The 22,099-nt window shown below is 44.7% G+C and overlaps 1 protein-coding gene across 1 annotated transcript; it reads right to left on the bottom strand.

The window, feature by feature from the left end:
• Nucleotides 1–15,232: 15,232 nt before the first annotated feature.
• LOC142029554 (ly6/PLAUR domain-containing protein 2-like) lies at nucleotides 15,233–21,171 on the bottom strand. The gene is made up of 3 exons (XM_075024411.1): nucleotides 21,120–21,171; nucleotides 16,328–16,447; nucleotides 15,233–15,447 (listed from the first exon to the last, which is right to left on the bottom strand). The coding sequence occupies exons 1-3, from the start codon at nucleotides 21,169–21,171 to the stop codon at nucleotides 15,233–15,235; spliced, it is 387 nt and encodes a 128-aa protein (XP_074880512.1).
• Nucleotides 21,172–22,099: the final 928 nt, after the last annotated feature.

Genomic DNA, 22,099 nt, shown 5'->3' on the forward strand with positions numbered 1-22,099 from the left:
AACAGCATGATTAATACTTAGAGAACCAGGGTTTCCAGCAGGGATCATTTGCGGTTGCTTTCCACAGCAGGACACTGGTCACATCATGTGTAGCCATGAGTGGTGGTAGTTATCCTGGCATGCTCTGATTGCAGGCTGGTTCAAGCTGCAAGGTGGAAAACACCAGAAGCTGTTTTGCTGCTTGATTTCTTTTAATTTTATATATTTTGTCTTCTTTGGGATGGAGGGGGGAGGTGGGGAAACCATACAGCTCTTTTGGTAGGTGCATTAATGCAGGTGGGCATGAAAGAAAAAGGGACAAGACAAGGGCAGAAATTATTGCAAAACGCCAAGAGAAGAAAAAAGAAGGGGATATTTTTGCAGTCCAGACATTTAATGTAAAACAGAGCTCTGATGTAATCAAATACAGAAAGAACTCGTAGTTCTTGCTAAAAATACCTATCTAGAATATAAATATACATTAGCATGTAGCTGCAAGGCTTATGGAGATATCTGCCACAGTCTTATATTTACAGATAGGGATTTAAATGTTTAATACTGCACATTCAAAAGAAAGTCACTTCATCTGAAGTAGCTATTAATTATAGAATGCGCTTGGCAGGACTGAAGTGCAGCAGGAGTGATATCATTTTCAATATCACTCCCAAATTATTTCTCATCTAAAACCTATCATGTGCACTTTTTTTTTTTTCTTAAAAGAGATCTATTTTTCCATATTAGGACTTGGATGACTTGGAATGGCTGTCTCTGACACACCGGCACATCCTCTCTCAGATATCTTCATTGCTCTCCTGCACAACTCTCACATCCCTAATTCCAGAGAAATACAAATCCGAAGCCTCTTTACTCAGTATGGCCCCAGGTCTGAGAACAGGACAAATCCCCTAAAAATGAGGTGAAAGGAAACTATAGGGTGTCTGAAGCGGGTAGGTAGAGGCGGCAGGGAGGTAAGCACAGCATCCTGGTTGGTATCTCAATTTAGCAAAGTCATTTTGGGTCACGAGAGGGATGCTCAGAGTATTGTAAAAGGATGGGGCAGATGGCCCGTGTCTGCATTAACTGCCTTCGCTGCATGCCTTCAGCCCCATTCCCTGGGGCTCCAGTCTACAGTTTGCCATGAGGTTTTAAAAAACACTAAGTGTGTCAGTTAATCATTTTTGCATTATCTGAGGCTGGTCTGGATCCTGATTCCCTTTCCCTGGTCAGACCCTATTAAACAGATGGGAATTGTCACACATTGGTAGCTCCAGACATGGTCCTGCAACACATCTTTAGCGCCAACTGAGCTTTAAATTTCTGAACACACTTAGTAAATGTGGGTAAGGACATTGTGCCTTGGGGTGAACCAATTTTGCACTAGTCCCTTGTGGCTGTATTGCTGAAATCCATGCAAATCCACAACCTTAAAGGCAACCAAAAGCCATAGCATATAAAATCCATGGGTCAGATTCCCAAAAATCTAACCCAGTCATTGGAACAAAACCACTTCAGGCTCCCTTTGTCCTGCAGGTCTCTTGAATTCAAGGGGTCAATACGTTTTTCATGCCTTCAGGCCATTCCTCCCCATTGCAAGGTCAATTTGATGTGAGTCCTCAGTCGCATCAGCGATGGCACACCAGTACTGAACCCTTGTCTGACTCTTCTTTTAACACACAGCCTTGCCCTGGACTCACCAGTATTTGGAGCAGTAGAGCTCACTCCGGTCTTGTTGACGGCTGTAGTTGGGACTGGCATGAACATCCCTTCATCTCCTTGCAAAACAAATTGCTTTTGCCCAATAATCTGGGAATGAGATACAAAAGACTGCCTGGAAAAGGAGATCGAGTGATGTCAAGGTGCTCTTGTTGGTGCATTTGATCCTGCAGTACATCTGGACTTGCGAGGAGCAGGGCGAGGAGCACCCCGATGGTTGGGAGAAGTTTTGCACCTTCTTTGAGCCCTGCACACACCTTTACTGCTTGGCTAGTTCCCCAGACAAAGCACAAACACAGGCGCAACGCTTTTCCACTTGCCTGCGTGAAATCCCGGGGGCGGGTGGCACTTTGCCAGTCGAAACTCTCCCGCAGGCAGCGGCAGGATTTCAGAGGGTGGCTGTGAGGCAGCAGTGATGGGAGATGCTTGTAGAGGGATGTGCCACCACTCCCAGTGAGGAACACCAACCTACAGCGGGCAGTGGTATCCGGGTTCCCGGTGGCACCAGGACGTGCTCACCATGAGCTGGTGTGAGTGGCAGAACAGCAAAGCCTCATTAAAAAATGTGCTTTGATGCAGCTCTTCATCATGGATGGATGCTCTGAAGCTTTAAAAAGGGCTGAGCTGTCTTCAGTCCCAGCGCAGTAGAGTCTCTTCCACCTGAATATCTGTTTTCCTGACACCCACAGGGACTTCATAAACTCTGGCCGTGCAACGAATGCAAACCAGCAGCTGTATGTTGTTAGCTGTGCACGCACAAATCCACAATCAGATGAGCCGTGTCATTTTAAGGCTGGGCTAAAAACAAGCCAGAATTTGTTTTTAATCTTTCCTGGCTGCTGCCGATCTCCTGGCTCTGGGGAGAGACAACACAGGGGAAGAGGTGATTTTAGTGTACAGACAGCTGTCGCAGTGTTTGGGGATGACATCCAAATCTGAAAAAGAAACAAAAACCCAGGAGGTAGTGACAGATTCTGATGCACTTACAGCAGAGGACAAAAGCCATCCTGGTGAGGAGGGGAGAGTTAATAGCAAGACATCTGACTTCTGCCCCAGAAAATAAGGGGTTTTACACAAATTGCTGTCAACCACCAGCTACGGCCACCTTGGGAAAGGGGTCTAGTTTATCTTTGTCTTTGGGGAATGCAACTAGGAGATTTTATTTTTTTTTACCTGCTGGTGTCCTCAGATCATGGTAGTGTTTTCTGCAAGCTTATTTTTGCTGTGCCAGCTCTGCGCAAAGACGTCATGGGCCAGTTGGGGTTCTTCATGCATAGGAAGCCAGTTTAGGTGCCTCAAGGGGTTTTTACTGCTAAACTTGATGAGCATATGCAAAGGGTCTTCTCAGCTTTCAAGACTCAACTTTCATCCTTACTTCTTCTTATCACTTCTTCAAAGAAAAAAATTTGACTGAAGTATATGCAGCTTTGTGGCTCTGCTGGGAGGAGGCTGTTCAAGAGCCTCACAGCTCTGATGGTCAGAAACCATATTTATAATAAAATATTGCTCTTGCTTCTCCCTGCTCTGAGACGGCATTTCTATGGGCAGTTGGTCCTGTCTCAGATGTTTTGTTAGGCTAAACAAGCCAGCCTGTTCTGATCTGCTCTTGGAAGATCAGCTCTCCAAGGACACCAAGAATTCAGCGGCATGGACTGTTTACGTGGAGAACAAGCACTGGGTCATCTTCAAGCCATGGTTACCTTGGGTGATCCAAGCTATGTGCAAGATTTCATGAGCTAGAAGGTCACCACAAAAAGGATCCTTACAGGATCTGTTGTTTCAGCGGTCGCCTGGGGAATGGTTGGGTTAGATAAAGGAGCTGAGAGTTGTTTTATTCAGGCAGTCTCTGAGCTACAATATTACCCCTTTATGAAGGCAGTTCATGAATCCTTGTCCAATGGAAAAACATAGATGAGAGTCTCATGGGAGACCTCTTGTTGTGTCAGTTTTCCTGAACAAGGCAGGGAAAGCAAGTGGTTTTCATCAAATGGGAAATGGGAATGAGTAGGCATTTCTGTCACCTAACCAGAGCACACATGTGAGAACCTGCCTTCCACTGGCGGTGCAAGGATGCATGCACAGGGCTGAGCTTCAGCTTTTAAGGCACCTTGTGAAATTCCTCTCAAACTCCTTAGAAAAAGGTTGGCAGACATGCAACTTTTTTTTTTTTTTTTTTTTTTTTCCACAACTAATAAAATGCAATTGCTGACAGGCTGCTGCTTCAATAAGCCATGAGGTCTGTGAGGAATAAACATCAAGTGTGTGCAGTCAAGCACTAACTTTCTGATCAGGAGACATGTATTTGGTCACACAAGTGCATCTAACCCCTATAGAAAATGCTGTGTCACACAATAAATAGCAGCAAAGTATAAATGGACCTTCATGCATTGAGTTTTATTTATTTTTTTTCTGGAAACATCTCAGGGGTAGCAGACTCAGGTAGAATAGAATAGAATAGAATAGAATAGAATAGAATAGAATAGAATAGAATAGGGTAGAATAGAATAGGGTAGGGTAGGGTAGAATAGAATAGAATAGAATAGAATAGAATAGAATAGAATGGAATTTTTCAGTTGGAAGGGACCTACAATGATCATCTAGTCCGACTGCCTGACCAATTCAGGGCTGACCAAAAGTTAAAGCATGTTATTAAGGGCATTGTCCAAATGCCTCATAAACACTGACAGGCTTGGGGCATCAACCTCCTCTCTAGGAAGCCTATTCCAGTGTTTGGCCACCCTCTCAGTAAAAAAATGTTTCCTAATGTCTAGTCTATGCTGAGGTGTTCAGCTCCTTTTATTTATTTTATCCAGGTCTTTCATTCAGACTCTCTCTTCTCCACTTGCCCTGGACCCATGGATGTTTCCATGCAGCCCACCAACCTGTAGAGCTCAAACACCCTCCACCCCACCAGCAAGAAGCTGGATCCCACACCCTGCAGTGCTTGGGGGAGGACAAGAATGCTCTCGTCAAGCTGAGAAGTCACAGAGACCTGAGCCAGGGTGGTGGGATCCATCCCACAGAAGGCACAGTCGTCTCCCAACCTCTGAACCGTGGTGCCGGCGGTGTTTGGGCTAGGAGCTGTGGGGAGTGGTTGTGTGTTTTGAAAAGGCCAGGGCAGCAGGAGCACGTGCATGCGAGACTTTGCACGTGGGTGGATGGATGTGCCCATGGATGCTGGGCATGGATGTTATTGTTTCTCCCTAGTTGCTCAATAACCTCACTTGTTTACTTTGGCATGATCTTGACAGCCCTGGAGGCCAAGGGAGAGTTAATGGGTTTTATGGTATCCTGTAATCATGCAAACCTTGAAATAACGTGTGACAACATGGTTGTTTTAGTAAGAAGTAGGCGCATCTAAGATTAATGAGGCTTTTAGGAGATGCTTTGTTTGTAATTGGGCGCCAGCTAGCTGTTAAGCACTACCTGCACCCCCCCAGAAGTTTGCAGCTGATTGTCTACAAGATCCTCCTGCTTTCTTTTGGGGGAGAAAGAGTCACATAGTGACCTCCTCCTGGCCCCAGCACTGAGGTAGAAAAAGTCCCGGGAAATGTCTCTGCCATGTCCTGGGTGCACCCAGTCCCAAGGGATTGACCATGCCACAGGGATCGGTGGTGGCAGGTTGCCACTAACCAGCTCTGCAGCCCACGCAGGTCCAGTACAGGGTGGGACCATCTTTTTCCTGATCGCAGGAGGAGGCATAGAGCCCAGACTTTTCCTGTTCCTCATTTCATAGCATTGCTTCTCTCCTTGAAACTCAGTATCTGCCCAAGTCCTGGGCCAAATCCTGCCTTGAGTATAGGTCTGGAAAGATGCAGCAGAGTTAGCCACTACTGAAGTAAACAGCTTTTAGAGCAAACCAGGTCCATGGCATACCTGCAGCTCTTGAAATGCAGCGCTGTTATTTCTAATGTTTTTTTAATTCCTCACGAGGTTTTATTCTACTCTATTTTTGGTACTGAGATGTAGGTTTCCATTATAAATAGCTGCATATTCTAATTCAGTCTGATAACTAGGACAAGGATGCGCTGGGCATCCAGACCTTGATTTTGGGGGAGGAAGACTGCAACACTTGCAGCCAAGCTTCAGGCTTTCTGTGAGATCCTTCTCTCAGGAAAACTAGTACCTTTGCATCTGGAAAGTGTCCTGCACTCCCTGGATATAAGTCAAATGGGAGCACTGGTAAGAACTCATTGCCAAGCTGACAAATCATAGAAACAAGGCTTTGAAGCTCTATAGCAGCCTTCCCTCTGAGGAGCCCGGAATCTGAATTTAGACACAAGGACTTCAGCATCAAAGCTGGGTGATAAATATTCTTCCCATTTTATACTCAAGGAAGCCATGCTGTAAGCCTGTGCATCCTTGTATGTGACACTGAACCAAAGCCCTTTGCAAAAATAAAACCCAAATGTTCTGCGTGGTTTGTGAACACTTTTAAATAACTAATTATTCCAAAGAAAATCAGAAGCAGGTTGCAAACATGTCCCGACAAACAGAAACAGTTCTTCTTTGCAAGAAATATTGTTCACCCATGAATAAGGGAGAGCTGACGGATCAGGGCAACTATGAAGGATGGCTCAGTTCCCATCCCACCCTCATCCTACCGTAGCCTGGGGAAAGTCTCTCAACCTATGTAATTTACTGTCGGCTTTGGATCAGGAATTTTATCTACATGTTTCCCAGCTGTTTGTGCAAAACAATATTACTGTTCATGCTGCTGCCTTGGGGCTGGGGAAGACAGATCTGGGCTCACAGAGGGTCTGCTCATGTGTGAAATAAGAGCAGCCAGTGAAAAGCAGCTGGATTGGCTCCCAAAGCAGCCCTGCTCTGCCCAGGGGGATGGATCACAGACCCCAGAGCTCCCTTCCAACCTCATCTGTATTATAAATCCAGATCTCGATCCATACCAGAGAGCAGCTCCTTGTTTTCTGCTTTACCCTCAGAATGCCTTTCGCTATACACCAGTTGCTGTCCCTTACAGCTGGGTGTCTTTTCAAATATCAGCAACAGCCTCCCTTCTCCCTCTTCAGAGGACTAGAGAGCAGCGGCTGTGCTGTACCCAAGTCCTTCACAGTTTGTTTGCAAAGGGGAGGGTAAAGCTGCCACAGGGAGCACAAATTTGCAGGCGCATAAGCCTTGACTGGCGACACAGCCTTACCCTTAAGGGCATGAATCATATTTACATAGCCACTAAGTGAAAGATAATCTTCTTGTTATATAACCACGGGTATTCTTCTCTGATTGAAATAAGTCACCTAGATTTGTTTTAAAAATAAGTTTTCAAAAGAGCTCCCTAGATTTTACAAGTGTACATAACTGCTTCCCTGCCTACGCACACATGCAACTCCGCTTTCAAACCGCGACGCTCACTCTGGGTACAGCTATCCAGGTTTGGTTTTTTCCAGGTGGGTAACGTAGGGCTGCATTGCTGGCGGTGGGTCTCTCTCCAGGCTCCATCAGAAAGGTGCGTGGAGAAACACAGCAAACGAGAACAGCCGTGAATAATAAATAAGCAGTAAATGAGATGAGGTCCTGCTGTGCAATTCTGTGGACAGCGGGGAATTAAAGTGATGCTTTTCCAGAGGGGACAGCACAAGCAGGCTTTGAACTTCTGACTGCGGCTCACGTTGTCAGCAGCAGCAAAGTGCATGTTTATGCAGGGACATGAAAGGAAACCTCCATGCCTCCTCCTACGGATATTACTGAATGGCTCTGCAATCTCAGCAGGAGGTCACAAATGCCTTGGCCTCCTGAAATGCTTCCTCTAAAGAAGAATTAGCAAACACAAGAGATTCGTACTACTCTGTAAGGATTGGAAGCACCACACAGGTCCGTGCTTCTCGTGCCTTTCAGAGGCAGCCGTGCCAGGTCTCAAACCTCCAGCATTCTGGCGGGGGTGTTTGCTACCTCCCACTTTCCTTGCCTGTGCTAGATCACGCAGCTGGATTTTACCTGGAGGATTTCCAAGCAGAGCGTTCGCCTGCCCAGCAAACACCCTCCCTTTGCTGTGCCACTGGGGAAAGGGAGAAAACACAATATATTCAGAGAAATATGTTAGAGGTAGCTTAGCTCTGCATACAGCGATGTTGTATTTATCTAGGGTCCTGGCTGATACCTGCTGCTTCCTGGGGAAACCTGTCTTAGATGGCTCCAAGACCCAGGGGAAGGGTTCTCAGGCTGGTGGCTGAAGCAACAAGCTACAGCCAGACTGGTCTATAAAAATTCATCACCGAGCTGAGCTAGGAAGAGAATGCAGATCACTTTGGGAGATACTCACAGTAACAAAAAATTAGGCAGCAACTCATCCCAGCCCCATGCAATGTCGGGAAGAGGGGGGATGGATGTCTACGGCAAAGCCAGTGTCTCTCTCTACTGACCAAGAAAAGTCCTGCTTGATTTCCTCAGAAAGCTTTTGGACACGACAAGTTTTCCATCTCTCCCCGAAGTTCTCCTCGTCTTGCATCTGTAACATGAACCATTGCCCTCTCTCAGCATTTCAAAACACTTGCTGGGATATTTTACATAGGGGTGGGTTTTTTTCATTTTTTAAATAAACAGCCCACTTTCCACTTCTGCCGTTGTTGCAAGGGGCTGGCAAAGAAGATCTGTGAAGCACTTACATAGAGCTCAGATATGAAGTATGCTAAGCTGTTCCTTGTTGTTTCCAGAATCAAAAGTTCCCGGGTTTTTTACTATCAAAACTTGTCTAAACAAAATTAATCATTTTGATTTTTCACTAGGCTGGGTAAGGTTGGAAAACTTCCACTCTTCTATTTAAAAATATCAATCAAAGACCAAACTCTTTTATTCAAAAATATCAATCAAAGACCAAACATAATTCCAGGAATTATTAGGGAAAGTATTACCCAGAATATTGGTAGGTTCAGAATCTTTTGGGGAATGGGAAAAAAAAAACAATCTAACTGGAAATTACATTAAACAAAACTCTTCTTCCTACTTATCTCAAGCTACAAGCTGTTTTGCAGGAAGATATCTATGGGCTCATGAAGCAGCAATGTGCAAGCAGACAGGCTGCGGTTGCTTTTGTCTCATTTTGGGTGACAATACCTCATCATTGCAAAGTACCTGCTACTACATTCCCGCGCTGACAACGTTTCTGTCCCAGTTCAAGCACCAAGTGCTTTGGCAGATCAAAAAGCAGGTTGACTGCACTCTTAGCCCACCTGGGTCACGTCGTTGTCACCAGGTTCCATGGCAACTCCAGAAATGCTGCTTTTCCCATGGTCGTGTGTTACACAAAGTAGGTATTGCTGGATGGAAGGGATGGTGCTGAGATGGGACAACGTGATGCATACCCATGTACTCTCCTAGTAAAGGAGAGAAAAGCAAACGAGAAGGAAAAATGTCATTTAGCTTTCTGGTTGAGGAGCTGAAATACTACAAAAAATCATAACAAATACTACTTTGGGACACCAGTACTAGAAAGAGAAACCAGAGCAACTCCAGCAGACATTTTCAGGGGGCTGGAGCCCAGAAGGTATGAGAAGCAAATTACACTTGAGCAAAAATGAACAAAAAACGACCTTCTGTGATTGTTGGGGGGAAATAAATATGCAGAGACATAATTTTCAAACGCAGCCTAGGTACAGACAGCTTCTACACCAGGTCAGTGGAAACAGAGCTATAAATTTTGCTTGCCATGCTACCTGCTCCTTGCAAGAGAGGTTCAGGTTTATGTTTAACCAGCTAGCATTGCCCTGTGGTTTGAGAGCTCTGGTTTGGTCTGGGGGTGCAACTACAAAGCACAGCGCCTCGCCCACACAGATTTCATGCTTTTCAGACTAGATCTCATCCAGGAGCTGTGATCCCTGCCATAATATCTAAAATGCGGGGAACATGCTGACAAACTGGCCGGAGATCAAAGAGGTGAAGCATCCATGGCCAATGAAGGGAGGGGAAGATTAGCCTGCCCTGCATGCGGTTTGTCAAAGCAATCACAGCTACGCAGACGCACAAGTTAAAGTCACGGAGCATGAGCACTGAGAAGTGGCTGCAATCAGCTATGTCTAATGCTTTTTAGCTGGTGACGATCTCAAAAAAATCTCCTTGGCTCAAGTGCATCGTAAAAGGGAGGGCTGAAGCACGCAGCTCTGTGAAGAATTCTCGCTGCTTTCCTCTAACGAAGTCAGCAGACAGTCGGGATGTTGGGACTTTCTCCCAGTTGTCACCTTTTGTGCTCAGCCCGATTTGCTCTATGTATGCCTCTGTGGCTTTGGCACAGCTGGAGAAATCCCCACCAAGGACTGCTGCGCAGTCAGGGTTTACTTTCTTTCCCAGTGCACGCTCCTTGTTCTGGCTTGTGATGCCAGGCTTGGTACAAACATGAAAAGACACTGAAGATAGAGCCCATCTCACCAAACCTTGGACATTTTTAATGTGGAAGGTTCCACCAGAACTATTCAGTCAAGCTCCTTGAACAGCCACCACTAAGAAATGGCCATTCCCAGCCTACTCCATCCAAGAGGAGATGTTAACGGCATGTCAGATTAATTGTGCCCTGGTCAAATTTAATCATGATTCTCTGTCTTTCCACTGAGTCTCAAGGGACCCATGAGGAATGGCTCAAGTGTAGATGTTTACACCATAATCCTGCCCCATTCTCAGTTACACCACTCTACAAAAAAATATTTCCCCTTAGAAAGAATCCATCCAAGCACTTAGTAAACTGTTCCTTGTGAGTGACCTCTGATGTTAAAAATGTGCACCTTATTTCCAGCCTGAATTTGCCTGCCTTCAGCTTATAGCATCTTGTTATGCCATTGCTTGCTGGAGCGAAGAGTCCTGTGTTACTAGATTTCCTTTCCTCGTGGAAGTATTTGCACTGCTCGTCCTCAAACTCGTAGTATGATCATTTTCAAGCAGTGGTATGGCACAAAAGAAGGACAAAAGTGCTGCTCACTGCTTTTCTCCCCCATGTCCTGCCATGAAGAGCCCCACCGGTCCAGAGCAGAGAGGTGACAACCTTCTCAGCCTTGTCGTGTTACGTCCCATTGAAAACATTTACTGCAATAATCCAAAGGGTTTTGGTGTCTCTCTAGGAGCTCTTCTTCATTTTCAAAATCACTGCTCCCCAGAATAACATGTCCCTTGACTGTGAGTTTCTCAGATTCCACAAAGATGCCTTCAGTGTCAGGAGCTAGACTAACAGCCTCCCATGGAGATACTGGTGTGTACTCCAGTCAAATACACAGCCCTTAAAATAAGGCCTACTTAAGCATCTGTATACCTAGCCATCTCTCCATACCCAGCTGGGAATCTCCATAATTTTGTTACACTCAAAGTCTTGTTATGGGCAAAAAGGAAACACATCTTATATGTAAAGCCAAGAATTTATTATTACTGTGTATGAAATCTCAACAGTTTAATCAAAGAATTGATTAGTGAAGATCAAATTATTACAGTCATAAAGAAGAAATTATTAATAATACAGAAAAAGTTTCAATAACAATACAGTTAAAATTGTTATACACATACTTACTAGTTTCTACCCATTTTCCTGGGTTTTATGCTCACTCTTCCACCAATATTGCTGCCTCCCACCTTACAGGGAGGTACAGTGAATCATCTGCATTCTGAGTCCTCCACTGGGAGGAGTATTATGGTGGAAAAGGATTCTTCTTCCTCAACCAAGGATCTACTGGAAGTCATCTTTATTATGTTTGCTAAAACACTTTCATACCTTGTTCTTTCTTCCTTGGTCAGAAGGTGCAGGTCCACCTCACGTAGGATTTTACCACGTATGGTGCATTTTGCCTTGGTTTGATATTTTCTCATGGTTCTCTTTGCTATTCCCAAAGATGATTTTGTCCACCTTTAGGACTGCATTTCTTTTTGTTGTGGTTTTTTTTACTGTTGGTGAATTGTTTATAGCTGAGGGGTCTCTAATGCCAAGCCGGTGCCCCACCTCGTATCATGCCGTGCCAGCACCTCCCTGTGGCACATCTTGCACCTCCATCTCTTGAGGCCTCTGCTGCCGTACCAGGTCTGTATTTCTTTACGTCAGAGTCATAAATAGCTCACCTACATACCACAACTTCTTGTTACGTCTCTCTATGTAAACTTACAGTTGCGCCGTACAAAAATAAACAGAAGTAAAGCAAATTAGGCATAGCCGCCTGGCCAATTAGGAAAACTGCTGTTACAGCTGAGCAAAATAAAAACAAAGCTGAAGGCAAGTCAAGACAAGTTCAGACAAAGCAAGCCCAACAAGCCTCAGCCCTGAGAACTTGCAAACTCAATAAAAAGAGTGTGGCCTATTACGAGCAATGCCAATATTGTGTTTACTGGGCTACAGAGCTATATCGTCATCTCTTGCAATTGGGAGCCAATGGTTTTTCTTCTGTGCACCTTTCTGGTGACATGACTTTAGCTCCACCAGCGAGATATGCTCTGCTTACATTCCCAAGCCCAGCAATGGCTGGGCTTCAAGCATTTTCAGTGTCTCTGCCCATGATTTATACTCTCAGTGTCCATGACTGCAGTGGTATTTTTAGTGTTGTTCTCTAAGATGATGATATAACACAATCATCTGGCTCCTGATGTATTTGTTTTCAAATGCTCTTTGACATGATAATTTTGTGATGTTCTGGGCCACGACTGCACTGCTTATCAACCAACGCAGGGTAAGGACAGGGTAGTCTGAGCCCAGTAATTCACGTCTGAGAAAGAGCAGTGCTGTACAGTAAAAATCTGTGAAGGTTGTATTCCTTTCTGAGTTTTGCAAGTATGTAATTAATGTTGGTTTCATGTGCAGAAGTGCTGACATAGGTAAACTTCTGGACAGTGAATAGGAAATGTCTAATATTTTTTCTATCCCTAACAAGTGAGTGAGTAGCCAGGAATTTTGACCATGTCCTAATAAATCCTCCATTTACAACAATGCAAAATAAATGGTGTTCTTTCTGGCTTTGCTTGGAGAAAGAAAGTAAAATGGGGTTTGTCACAAGTGTCTATGGACAGAGTTGAGGAAGTACACACATATCTGGGCTCCAGCTTTGCTTTCAGGGAAACTTCAATTTCTTCGGATTATAGAAGAAAATTATCAGCTACGGTAAAGTTCCCTGGGCTTCTGGATGTAAAAAAAATAACTCAGTGATGCAATGAAAAACAGAGAGGTGGCCATGACGGAACCCAGGGGCTACAAGGTGGCCTGTCACCATTGCATTTTACCAGTGCACAACAAATCACTTGTGGTAGGTCTTAGCAGTAGCAAGAACATGGGGTGCCCACTTCACATCTTGGCACTCGTGCACGTCCTCGGACTGGTGAGAAAGTTTGACACCCTTCTTTCCCCATCCTCTTTCTATTGCACTCGGTACCTGGAGTACAGATGGGTTCAGGTACTCATGGGTTCATGAGCAATATCTGGATTTAGACAAAGGATCTTTGGCTTGGAAAAGAGCAACCAGGGTGGACATTGGGCTATGTAACATAAATGGTGTAGAAAAGGTAGACAGGGAGCAGTCTCACTACTGCTCATCCATGAGAACAAGGGGTCTGAATGAAACTATGAGGCAAAGGGTTTGAAAAAGAAACAAACAACCCTTAATGAAATGGTGGCATTAAGCCTAAAAGTATGCTGTGAAGACTGGGAGTGTGAATAAAATCAACATACAATAAGGCATATTGGTGGTGTTTCACTGTTGGTTTCCATACACAGTGGTCCTGATGCAGCCCCTGGGCCAGCAAAACCTGAGACTGCTGACTGCCAGAACTGACAGGTAAAAAGGGAGAACCTTCATGTACCATCCTTGTGCAACAGAAAGCCAAAAACATATCAAACATCTCTGGCGACTGAGCTCTGGGCATGGCTTATGGGTAAAGGACACTGCAAAACACACACTGCCAGCTAATGCAAGCCTGCAGCATCTTTCCAGAGTCCTTCCGTAGCCAGGGATGTGATTCATCCAGCCACCTCCATGCCAGCACGAAATCCTGACCACTTACTCAATGTTGTTCCAGCAAAGAAATTATATTTAGGCAACCTGGGAGCTGCGTGTGAATCCAGAATTTCGGTTCATTGCAAATTTGTTCTCATTTTGGCAATGGGAAGCAATGCAGGACAGGTGAAAATCATTGCAGAAGTATCTGCCAGACTTTGCAGAATGCCTGGAGATAGTGGTGTTTGTGCTCTGGTGGTCTTAGTGGGTGCATCATAGGATTACAGGAAAGTCCGGTTGGAAGCAAGACCTCAGGAGGTTTCTAATCCAAGTCCCCAGTCAAAGCTCTTAGCTGTGAGGTCAGCCCAGGTTCCTCAGGACTTCATCCAGCTGAGTCATGAAAAATTCCAAGGATGGTAATTGTACCACCTCTCTTGGAAACCTGCTCTAATGTGTATGCTACATGTAAGATTTTAAATCACATGTTTATTGATTATTCCAAATATCACAAGCAGAGTGATAATTGGAGGAGGACATTTTTGCCAAATCTTGAAAAGAGGATTATAGGAAAATGTACAACCAGACCAGGATGGATAACATCAAAATGCAGGAGCCCTTAGCAACACAGAAGGAATTGCAGATGATGCTCTGGAGGATTGAAGCAAGAGGCAAAGTCATTCCACTGAATTCCAAATTCAGGCCAGAACCATTACAAAATCACCCAATCTTCCCAGTAAAGATAGCTTCATACCAGTGGAGTTGGTAGAAGAAATGTTCATGGAAGGCCACTGCCAGTGGAGGATAACAGGAAATGTCTTACACATCTGCTGCAAGACTGACCCCAAAACTTAAGTCGTCTCACTGTATAAACAATACTGAAAGGTGGAACTGGAGTTTGGAAAGTAAATAATATGAAATGAAATGAAATGAAATGAAATGAAATAATGAAATGACATGACATGAAATGAAATAAAATAAAAAAATAAAATAAATAAAATAAAATAAAATAAAATATTTATCAGAGTTGCACTATAAATAACTTTAGTGATCACTACAGTTTTAACACAACATACTTTTTATTCTGCTCAAAAGGTACAGAAAATAAGATTTTAGCCTCCTTGGATCAGGTCACTGGCACGGGAAGTTTAGTCTCCTTAATTTCTTATGTACAAAGAAGGAGATCAGACAGCACAAAAAGCCAGCACAAAACTGTGGGGTGGAGAGGATCTGCCACATAACTGAATTTCATCTGAGAAGACTGGTCAATTCAACTACTCTGCTGGCTAACACTGGGGGGGAAAATGCTCTAAGGAGGTACAGAAGGCTCTTAGCACAAGGTTTCTTGCTTTAAATATATTTCATACAGCAGAATTTTCTGGTTCAAAACCAACCAGACCAGCACAGCAAAGAAATTCCATAGTTAGTTTTGCGGGAGTTGTTGAGTCAATTCAAAAATTTTTGTTGGGACCTCCTGAGTTTTCTTCTCTCTTGGTTGTGGGAAAAGGGAAAGTACTAAAAAAGCAATTTCTGGGAGTTTTCAAGGGTTCTCCACGGGGCACCCAAACAGAAAGCTGGGCTGACAGAGGTTTATTCTCTTCTTTGTTGGTTTCTTCAGCATGAAAGACCCCCCCAACAGCTCCTCACAGTCTAGTCCAGAAGAGGACACAAAGGGAACTTGCTAGCATCCCAACTGGCACAAAGCTGATCCTCAAACTAGCTGCACCATCATCAAAGTTGCACAAGTCAGAGTAACAGCAGGAGACGGGGCGCGTCATGCCAATCCCGTCCACATCGGATGGGATGCAGACGGAAGAGCACATCTTGGTGACAGTCAAGACTCCTGTGAAGGGATAAACTACAACAAAGCAAGAAAGAAGGAACAGTTAGGAATGGGAGGAATGGAGAAGAACTCTCCTCGTCCCTAGTGAAACATTAGCTGCCTTCACCACCGAAGTCTTAGCTCCAGTTCAAACACAACTGGTCTTCTTCCTACCAGGAATATAGGAAGCAGTTCCCACGGAGCAGCTGCAAGCTGAACAGCACCTTGCATCCTCTGTGTCCTGCCTGGATCAGCTTTACCTTGCAAAAGGTCAGTTAGGCACTTTTTCTTCCTCTGCTTTGGCTTTACTCACTATCTCCTGCCTCTCCCATGTGTGATCAGAGCCTTATCAGCAGGACCATGGGAAAGAGAGAGCACTTCCCGGTGCATTCCTTTATCTGGACAGGTTATAAACTGTAGGGTCATCAGTCAGACTGATGATGCCTTCCTGAGAGCTCCAGAGAATTCAAGGGCATTTCTTTTTTGCCTCCAGATGACCAGAAGTTGGTGCCCTCACATTACTGAGCTTCGCTCATCTCTACTCGCCTCTGTACTCAAACCAGCTTTCATAAACAGTTCTTGGGTCAGGAGAGCACTGTTAACCCACACCCATTTTGCAAGTCATGGAAAGGGTCTGGAGAGCCAGAACTCTTCAGCTACATGTCTCAAGCTCAAGTCAACATGTTTTTTCTAACCATTCTCAACACTGAGCATTAACTATGAGCTTGCATTCACTAAGTATTCACTTACAATGGAGACTGCTTTCTGCAACAGCAGAAGACTGCTCTCTGGCCCACAAGAGCTCTCTTCCAGGCTTCCATATTTAAGCGAGTAAAGGTACTGCTCCCCACAGCAGCAGTCTTCATTGTAGAAACACTGACTCATGTTGAAAATATAAAAAAATCATTGCCCTTACCTTCCTCCAGGGAATACATGGTTGTCTTGCACATGGTTTCATTCTTCATACATTTCTGGATCGTCATGCACTTTTCAACAGCGGTAGGTTCATGGCAAGTGTAACATCGCAAGGTTTGCGCTGCAAGGAGATAAAACATGAGGCTGACCTTAGTGTGGACCACCAGATTTTGTCTGTGCCCCTCCAGGTACCTCTGGGGAGTGTAACTTTCCAAAATATTCATACTGAGAACAGGAATGGAATAATAAAATTCATTCGTACCAATGGGAATGAGAAATACGGTAGTCTGGTGGTCAAAGCACAGCTTCAGATGTGGGTTCAGACCCCTTGTAACAAGTCAAGCAAGAGAGCCACACACAGAAGCCCCCATGATATAGGAAAGACCTTGTAGCTGGTTTACCTCAACTCTGTTCTTACTTTGCATCTGCTTTTCTCTTTGTCTTTGCATTAGTAGAGCATCAGAAAGAGATCACAGACTCACAAACTCACAGAATCACAGAAAGGTGGAGGTTGGAAGAGACCTCTGGAGGTCATCTGGTCCAATCCCCCTGCTCAAGCTGGACTACCTAGAGCCAGCTGCCCAGGACTGTGTCCAGATGGGGTTTTCATATCTCTAAGGATGGAGACTCCCCAACCTCCCAGGGCAACCTGTGCCAGTGCTCAGTCACCCTCACAGTAATAAAATGTTTCCTGATGTTCAGAGGGAACCTCCTGCGTTCCAGTTTGTGCCCATTGCCTCTGGTCCTGTCACTGGGCAACAGTGAAAAGAGCCTGGCTCCGTCCTTTTTGCAACGTCCCTTCAAGTATTTATAGATGTTAATAAGAACCCCCCTTGAGCCTTCTCTACTCCAGGCTGACCAGTCACAGCTCTCTTAGCTTTTCCTCAGAGGAGAGAAACTCATCCTTGTGGCCCTTCATTGGACTCCCTCCAGTATGTCCATGTCTTTCTTGCACTGGGGAGCCCAAAACTGGACACAGGACTCCATGTGTGGCCTCACCAGTGTTGAGTAGAGGGGAAGGTTCACCTAAATCGACCTGCAGGCAATACTTCATCTAATGCAACCCAGGATAGCATTAGCCTTCTTTGCCGCAAGGGCACATTGCTGGCTCATGTTCAACTTGGTGTCCACCAGAACCCCCAGATCTTTTTCGGACAAGCTGCTTTCCAGCTGGATGGCCCTCAGCATATATTGATGCATGGGTTTGTTCTTCCCTAGGGTTAGGACTTTGCACTTCCCCTTGTTGAAAGTCATGAGGTTCCTGTCAACCCATTTCTCCAACCTGTGAAGGTCCCTCTGGATGGCAGCATGACCCTCTGGTGCATCACCCACTCCTCCCAGTTTTGTGTCACCCGCAAACTTGCTGAGGGTGAGCTCTGCCCCATCATCCAGATCATTAATGAAGATGTTAAAGAGGACTGGACCCAGTATTGACCTCTGGGGTACACCTCAAGTTATTGGCCTTCAAGTAGACATTGTGCCACTGATCACCACCCACCAGTTTTCAATTACCAGCCAGTTTTCAATCCACTTCACTGTCTGCTCATCCAGCCCGTACCTCAACAGCTTGTTTATGAGGATCTTATGGGAGACAGTGTCAAAAGCCTTCCCGGAGTCCAGGCAAACATTATCCACTCCTCTCCCCTCGTCTACCAGTCCAGTCACTTCATCACAGAAGTTTATCAAGTTGGTCAAGCATAACTTCCCCTAGGTGAAGGATCTGGATACACAGAAAAGTCAGACTTGAATGTGAGTTGCAGCACGGAGAATTGCATCTGGTGCTGTCCACTCTGTCGGCTCTTTCCAAAGACTGGGACCTCTCAGACAGGAGAGTGTCCCAGAAAGAAGGAACTGTCTCCACCAAATTTACTGAGCCAGGAGAACAAATTAAGCACAATCTTTCCCGTCTGCTGAGATTCTAGTTTCATGAGAAGAATGTGTAAGAAGTTACTTTAAAAAGATGACAGTGGCTACAATAATAGAATGCATGGGGACATGTCCTGCTCCAGCCAGAGACGATGGAAACAAGACTTTGGTACCCAAGTCTCCAAAACCAGTCCAAGGTAGCTCACCCTGCCTCATCTCTCACCAGTTCATAGATACTCTTCGTCACCTCCCTGTTGAGATGCAAAGGCCCTTGCAAGGCTGCAGGTGCCAGTTGGCTCCTCAACATCCAGAATAACCACAGCCCAAGTCTTTAAGTGCCTAAAGTCTTTTGAGATGGAGAGATTTTAGAGAGAGACACTGAAGAGCCCAGATGGTTGTGAAGCAGTATTGCCAGAGCACTCCAAGCTGAAGGTATCAAGACAACATAGTGTCTGGTATTTCCTATCACCAAGAAAACCATTTCTGGACAAGCTTTTCAGGGCACTTTGCTCTCTGAAAGTCTTTCTGAGGAATCTAACTCTTGGTCTAGGTCCTCTCTTCCACCCCCTAGCAGACACCTGAATATGTGTGCCTTGCAGGCATAGCAATGCTTTTTGGTACCATTACAGACCAGCAGCCCCTCCTTGGTCTGGAAAGAAGTTCTCACCCTGTCTGTGTGACAGCCCTGCAGAAATCCCTTTAAACCCCATTGAAAAAGAAAAACAATTCAGCTCATCTCAGCACCCCTGAAATGGGGTGTCGTAACAGCAGCCTCAGGCAAGGAAGCCACCTTAGGAAAACAGACAATGAGACTTCACCCTAACTAGTAAGCCAGAAAGAGCCTTTTTATAAACAGAAAGAGCCTTTTTATAAACAGACACAGCAATTATCTTGCTTTTATTCAAAGCAAACTTTGCTATTCTTTTTTACCCATTGTGGACTGATGTTTTATTTGCATTAATTCTGTCTGACAGCTGTCAAATACATCTTTAGGGAGGAAGCTTCATCATTATTCTCAGATTTCATGATACTCGTCGCTGGACAAGACAAAGCCACTGCATTTGTGTTCCTCTTTGAAAAAAAAAAAAAAAGAATAACACCAAAAACCAAACAAAAGATAAGCACAAAGGGACATTCAATTAAGAGAGCATTGTCCCCAATGTGTGCAAATCCAGTATTTTCATTAATTTCACTCAGACTAACAGCCTCAAACACAGCTAAATATGTTAAATAGTAGCTACAGATATGAGGTTTGTGGGTTTGGGTTGTTTTGGGTTTTTTTTTTTTTGAGGTGGAAAAGATAGCAGATCAGGAAGTGTTTAACACAGTAAAATAACAAAAAGCTGGAATGAAACAAATTTACTTTTGCAAATGAGGCAGCTTTTGAGCAGCAATAGACAGCTGGCATCACACAGAGCAGGGAGGAAACACCACGACTTGGAGACTTGAAGACCTGTGGTCTAAAAGCTCTGTTTAAAGCAAGCTTTGGAATATCCACCTGGCCTATTTGTGAAGGGTAGATATTTGTGAAGATAACAAAACTGTAGTCATGCCTTTTTGTTTCAAGAGCCTACAATCTTTAACATAGGCAAGCAGACATGCAGTAGCTTAAAAATGAAATTACAATATAAAAACAACAGAGATGTATTAGAAGTCTTATTTAAAAGAAGAAGCAATTAGAAAATGCTAAGATATTTCAATGTAGTTATAGCACATTCTTTTTAGAGTGCTGAAAGCAAAGGAGGAGATAAAAAAGCAAAAAATCTTGGAATTTCATAGAAGAGGTTTTTACTAGCTTCACTTGGATATTGGTAGATCTTGCATGCTTCAACTCTGACTGTCTTTCCAGGAAAAGCCAAAATTACACAGATTCCACTCATGCCCAGAAGAAAGCCTGGAGGAACTGCAGATATGTCATGGGTTTATCCCAGTTTTGCAGAGGAGAGAGTGTGCAGAAGAAATTTGCCAATGTTTGCCTGCCAAATCAAACATCCATCCTGACTCTGACCACCTGAATGGGACAGGGAATTGGGGAAGGATGAGAAGGGAGAAATGTGGCAGCACTGAGTCACAGCAGGAGCTTCTGCTCCCCAGCTGCCCAATTCTTGACAAAATCTCATGAAACAGGATGGCAAAATCAGGTTGGTGAGTCAATCCTAGACCAAATGTATATCCCACCCCATTGCTTTCCTGCTGCATTCTGCTTTTCAGATTCTTGTCCGTCACTTAAGGAGATCTGACCATAGAGTCCTCTTCTCTCCAAGTCATCCTCTATTAATTAATGATGTTCCTCTCTGAACTGTCTTCTCTCCATTACCAAGCACACACAAATCCCCAAAATGAACAGGGCACTTCACACTTGTTCGTTTTCCAAGGTAGTCTGCCAAAATTGTCTTTGACTTCATGCAAACCACAGTGTGTTACTAAATAGAGCTTGAAAAATCAGCCCTGCAGTATCTGGGCCACCAGCTTTGTGTCCCAGCCCATCTTTCCCACTTTAAATGGCTGAAGTTTAACAAACCACACATGCAACATATAATTAGAGAGATCCGCTACACACGCTGTGTTAAACTGGCTAGCTGGCTTCAGGGTTAAGTATCAAAAGAGGAACAGAAAGTTTAAAAAAAAAGATGCGAATGAGATTGAGCAAGAACATGTAAAAAGTGAGAGCTGGAATTTGCATTAAAGAAATGACATGGTATAATCACACTTTGTCTTGTAACACTTCCTAAAGAGCCTGAACTAACAATCCCAATGAGACTATGATGGTCCTGAACATCTGACAGGCTGGAAATATTCCAAAGACAGATTTTTTGCTGAAAACTGCTCAAAGTGGGAGGCATGGACTTCAGAGGGAAAAGGATGCACTCCATCCCATCATGCTGCATCTCCTGCAGAAGTTTGGATAAATCAAAGCAGGAACTTACCGAACTCCATGCAAGCGATGGCAACCAACAGAAGAGACAGAAACATCTTCATCTTGCACGGATCTCGTCGCCTGGTCACTGGGCTGCCACGGCTCTTCACCACTGGTTTTAATGGCACACCTTCTGGTGGCTTGCCATGTACCAGTTCTGACCCCAGATCTAATTCTACTGGAAAAACAAGTCTGATTGAGCTATAAATGAATTGAGTGAGCTACAAAGCAGGTCCCACCTCCTGCCATACCGTCATGTCATCTCTTTTCATGTTCCTTGGAGAAGAAAATGAGGGTTTGCATGGTGGACAATAGCTGAGATGATTGTTTAAGGCAGGTGCTTTTTTTTCTAGGCATGATGTGTAAGCCCACGGGTATTAAATAATCCCAGTGTCTATGCCTTGCCTTGCAGCTTGGTGATATTTCTTCTTTTTTGTAGTGGTTAGAGAGACCTGGGTGGTTTCCACGAAACCTGGAAAAAAGCATCTGTTGCTGTGAACAGCAAGGCATTGAACCTCATGTACTTTTCTCCTCTGTGATTTTACCCTCAGTAGGGGCCAGAGTTTATGACCAGGAGGAGAAGTGGAAAGCTGACTTGCAATCCCTTACTCACTGGAATCAGCATGGTTGGGGTTTTGGTATTGTAATACCTCTCCCCAAGCTGTGAGCAGGATTTCAGGGGGTTGTGGGCGAGAGCACGCTGTCTCCCTCTCTCCTTTCTCTGTCCTCTTTGGACAGAAGTGGTCAGAGCACTGGGAAGACACAGGACCAGGCCATGAAAGTTTGGGCCAAGGGAGTCTCTGAGGCTCGCTATCCTGAGCTGTTCAGGAAGGATGGTGCATAGAGAAGCCTTTCTGCTCTGAGCTAACCCTCTCCAAGTGTGGCGGCAAGCCCACGACTTCTTTTCTTGCCGAACACCTTTGGCTTTTCCACCCCCAAACTCTGCTGCCCCAGGGATCTGCCTGCTTTTCCTCTGCCTCAGGCCAGTCC

Source organism: Buteo buteo, chromosome 3 (genome assembly GCF_964188355.1).
Source record: "Buteo buteo chromosome 3, bButBut1.hap1.1, whole genome shotgun sequence".
Taxonomy (NCBI): domain Eukaryota; kingdom Metazoa; phylum Chordata; class Aves; order Accipitriformes; family Accipitridae; genus Buteo; species Buteo buteo.

What these genes read in the sequence shown, in the direction of transcription:
- LOC142029554 (XM_075024411.1), bottom strand. Translation starts at nt 21,171, where the DNA reads ATGAAGATGTTTCTGTCTCTTCTGTTGGTTGCCATCGCTTGCATGGAG. An exon ending in CATCGCTTGCATGGAGTTCG is followed by an intron (nt 16,448 to 21,119) that starts GTAAGTTCCTGC and finishes ATCTCCTTGCAG; the next exon opens with CGCAAACCTTGCGATGTTAC. An exon ending in CATGTATTCCCTGGAGGAAG is followed by an intron (nt 15,448 to 16,327) that starts GTAAGGGCAATG and finishes GCTTTGTTGTAG; the next exon opens with TTTATCCCTTCACAGGAGTC.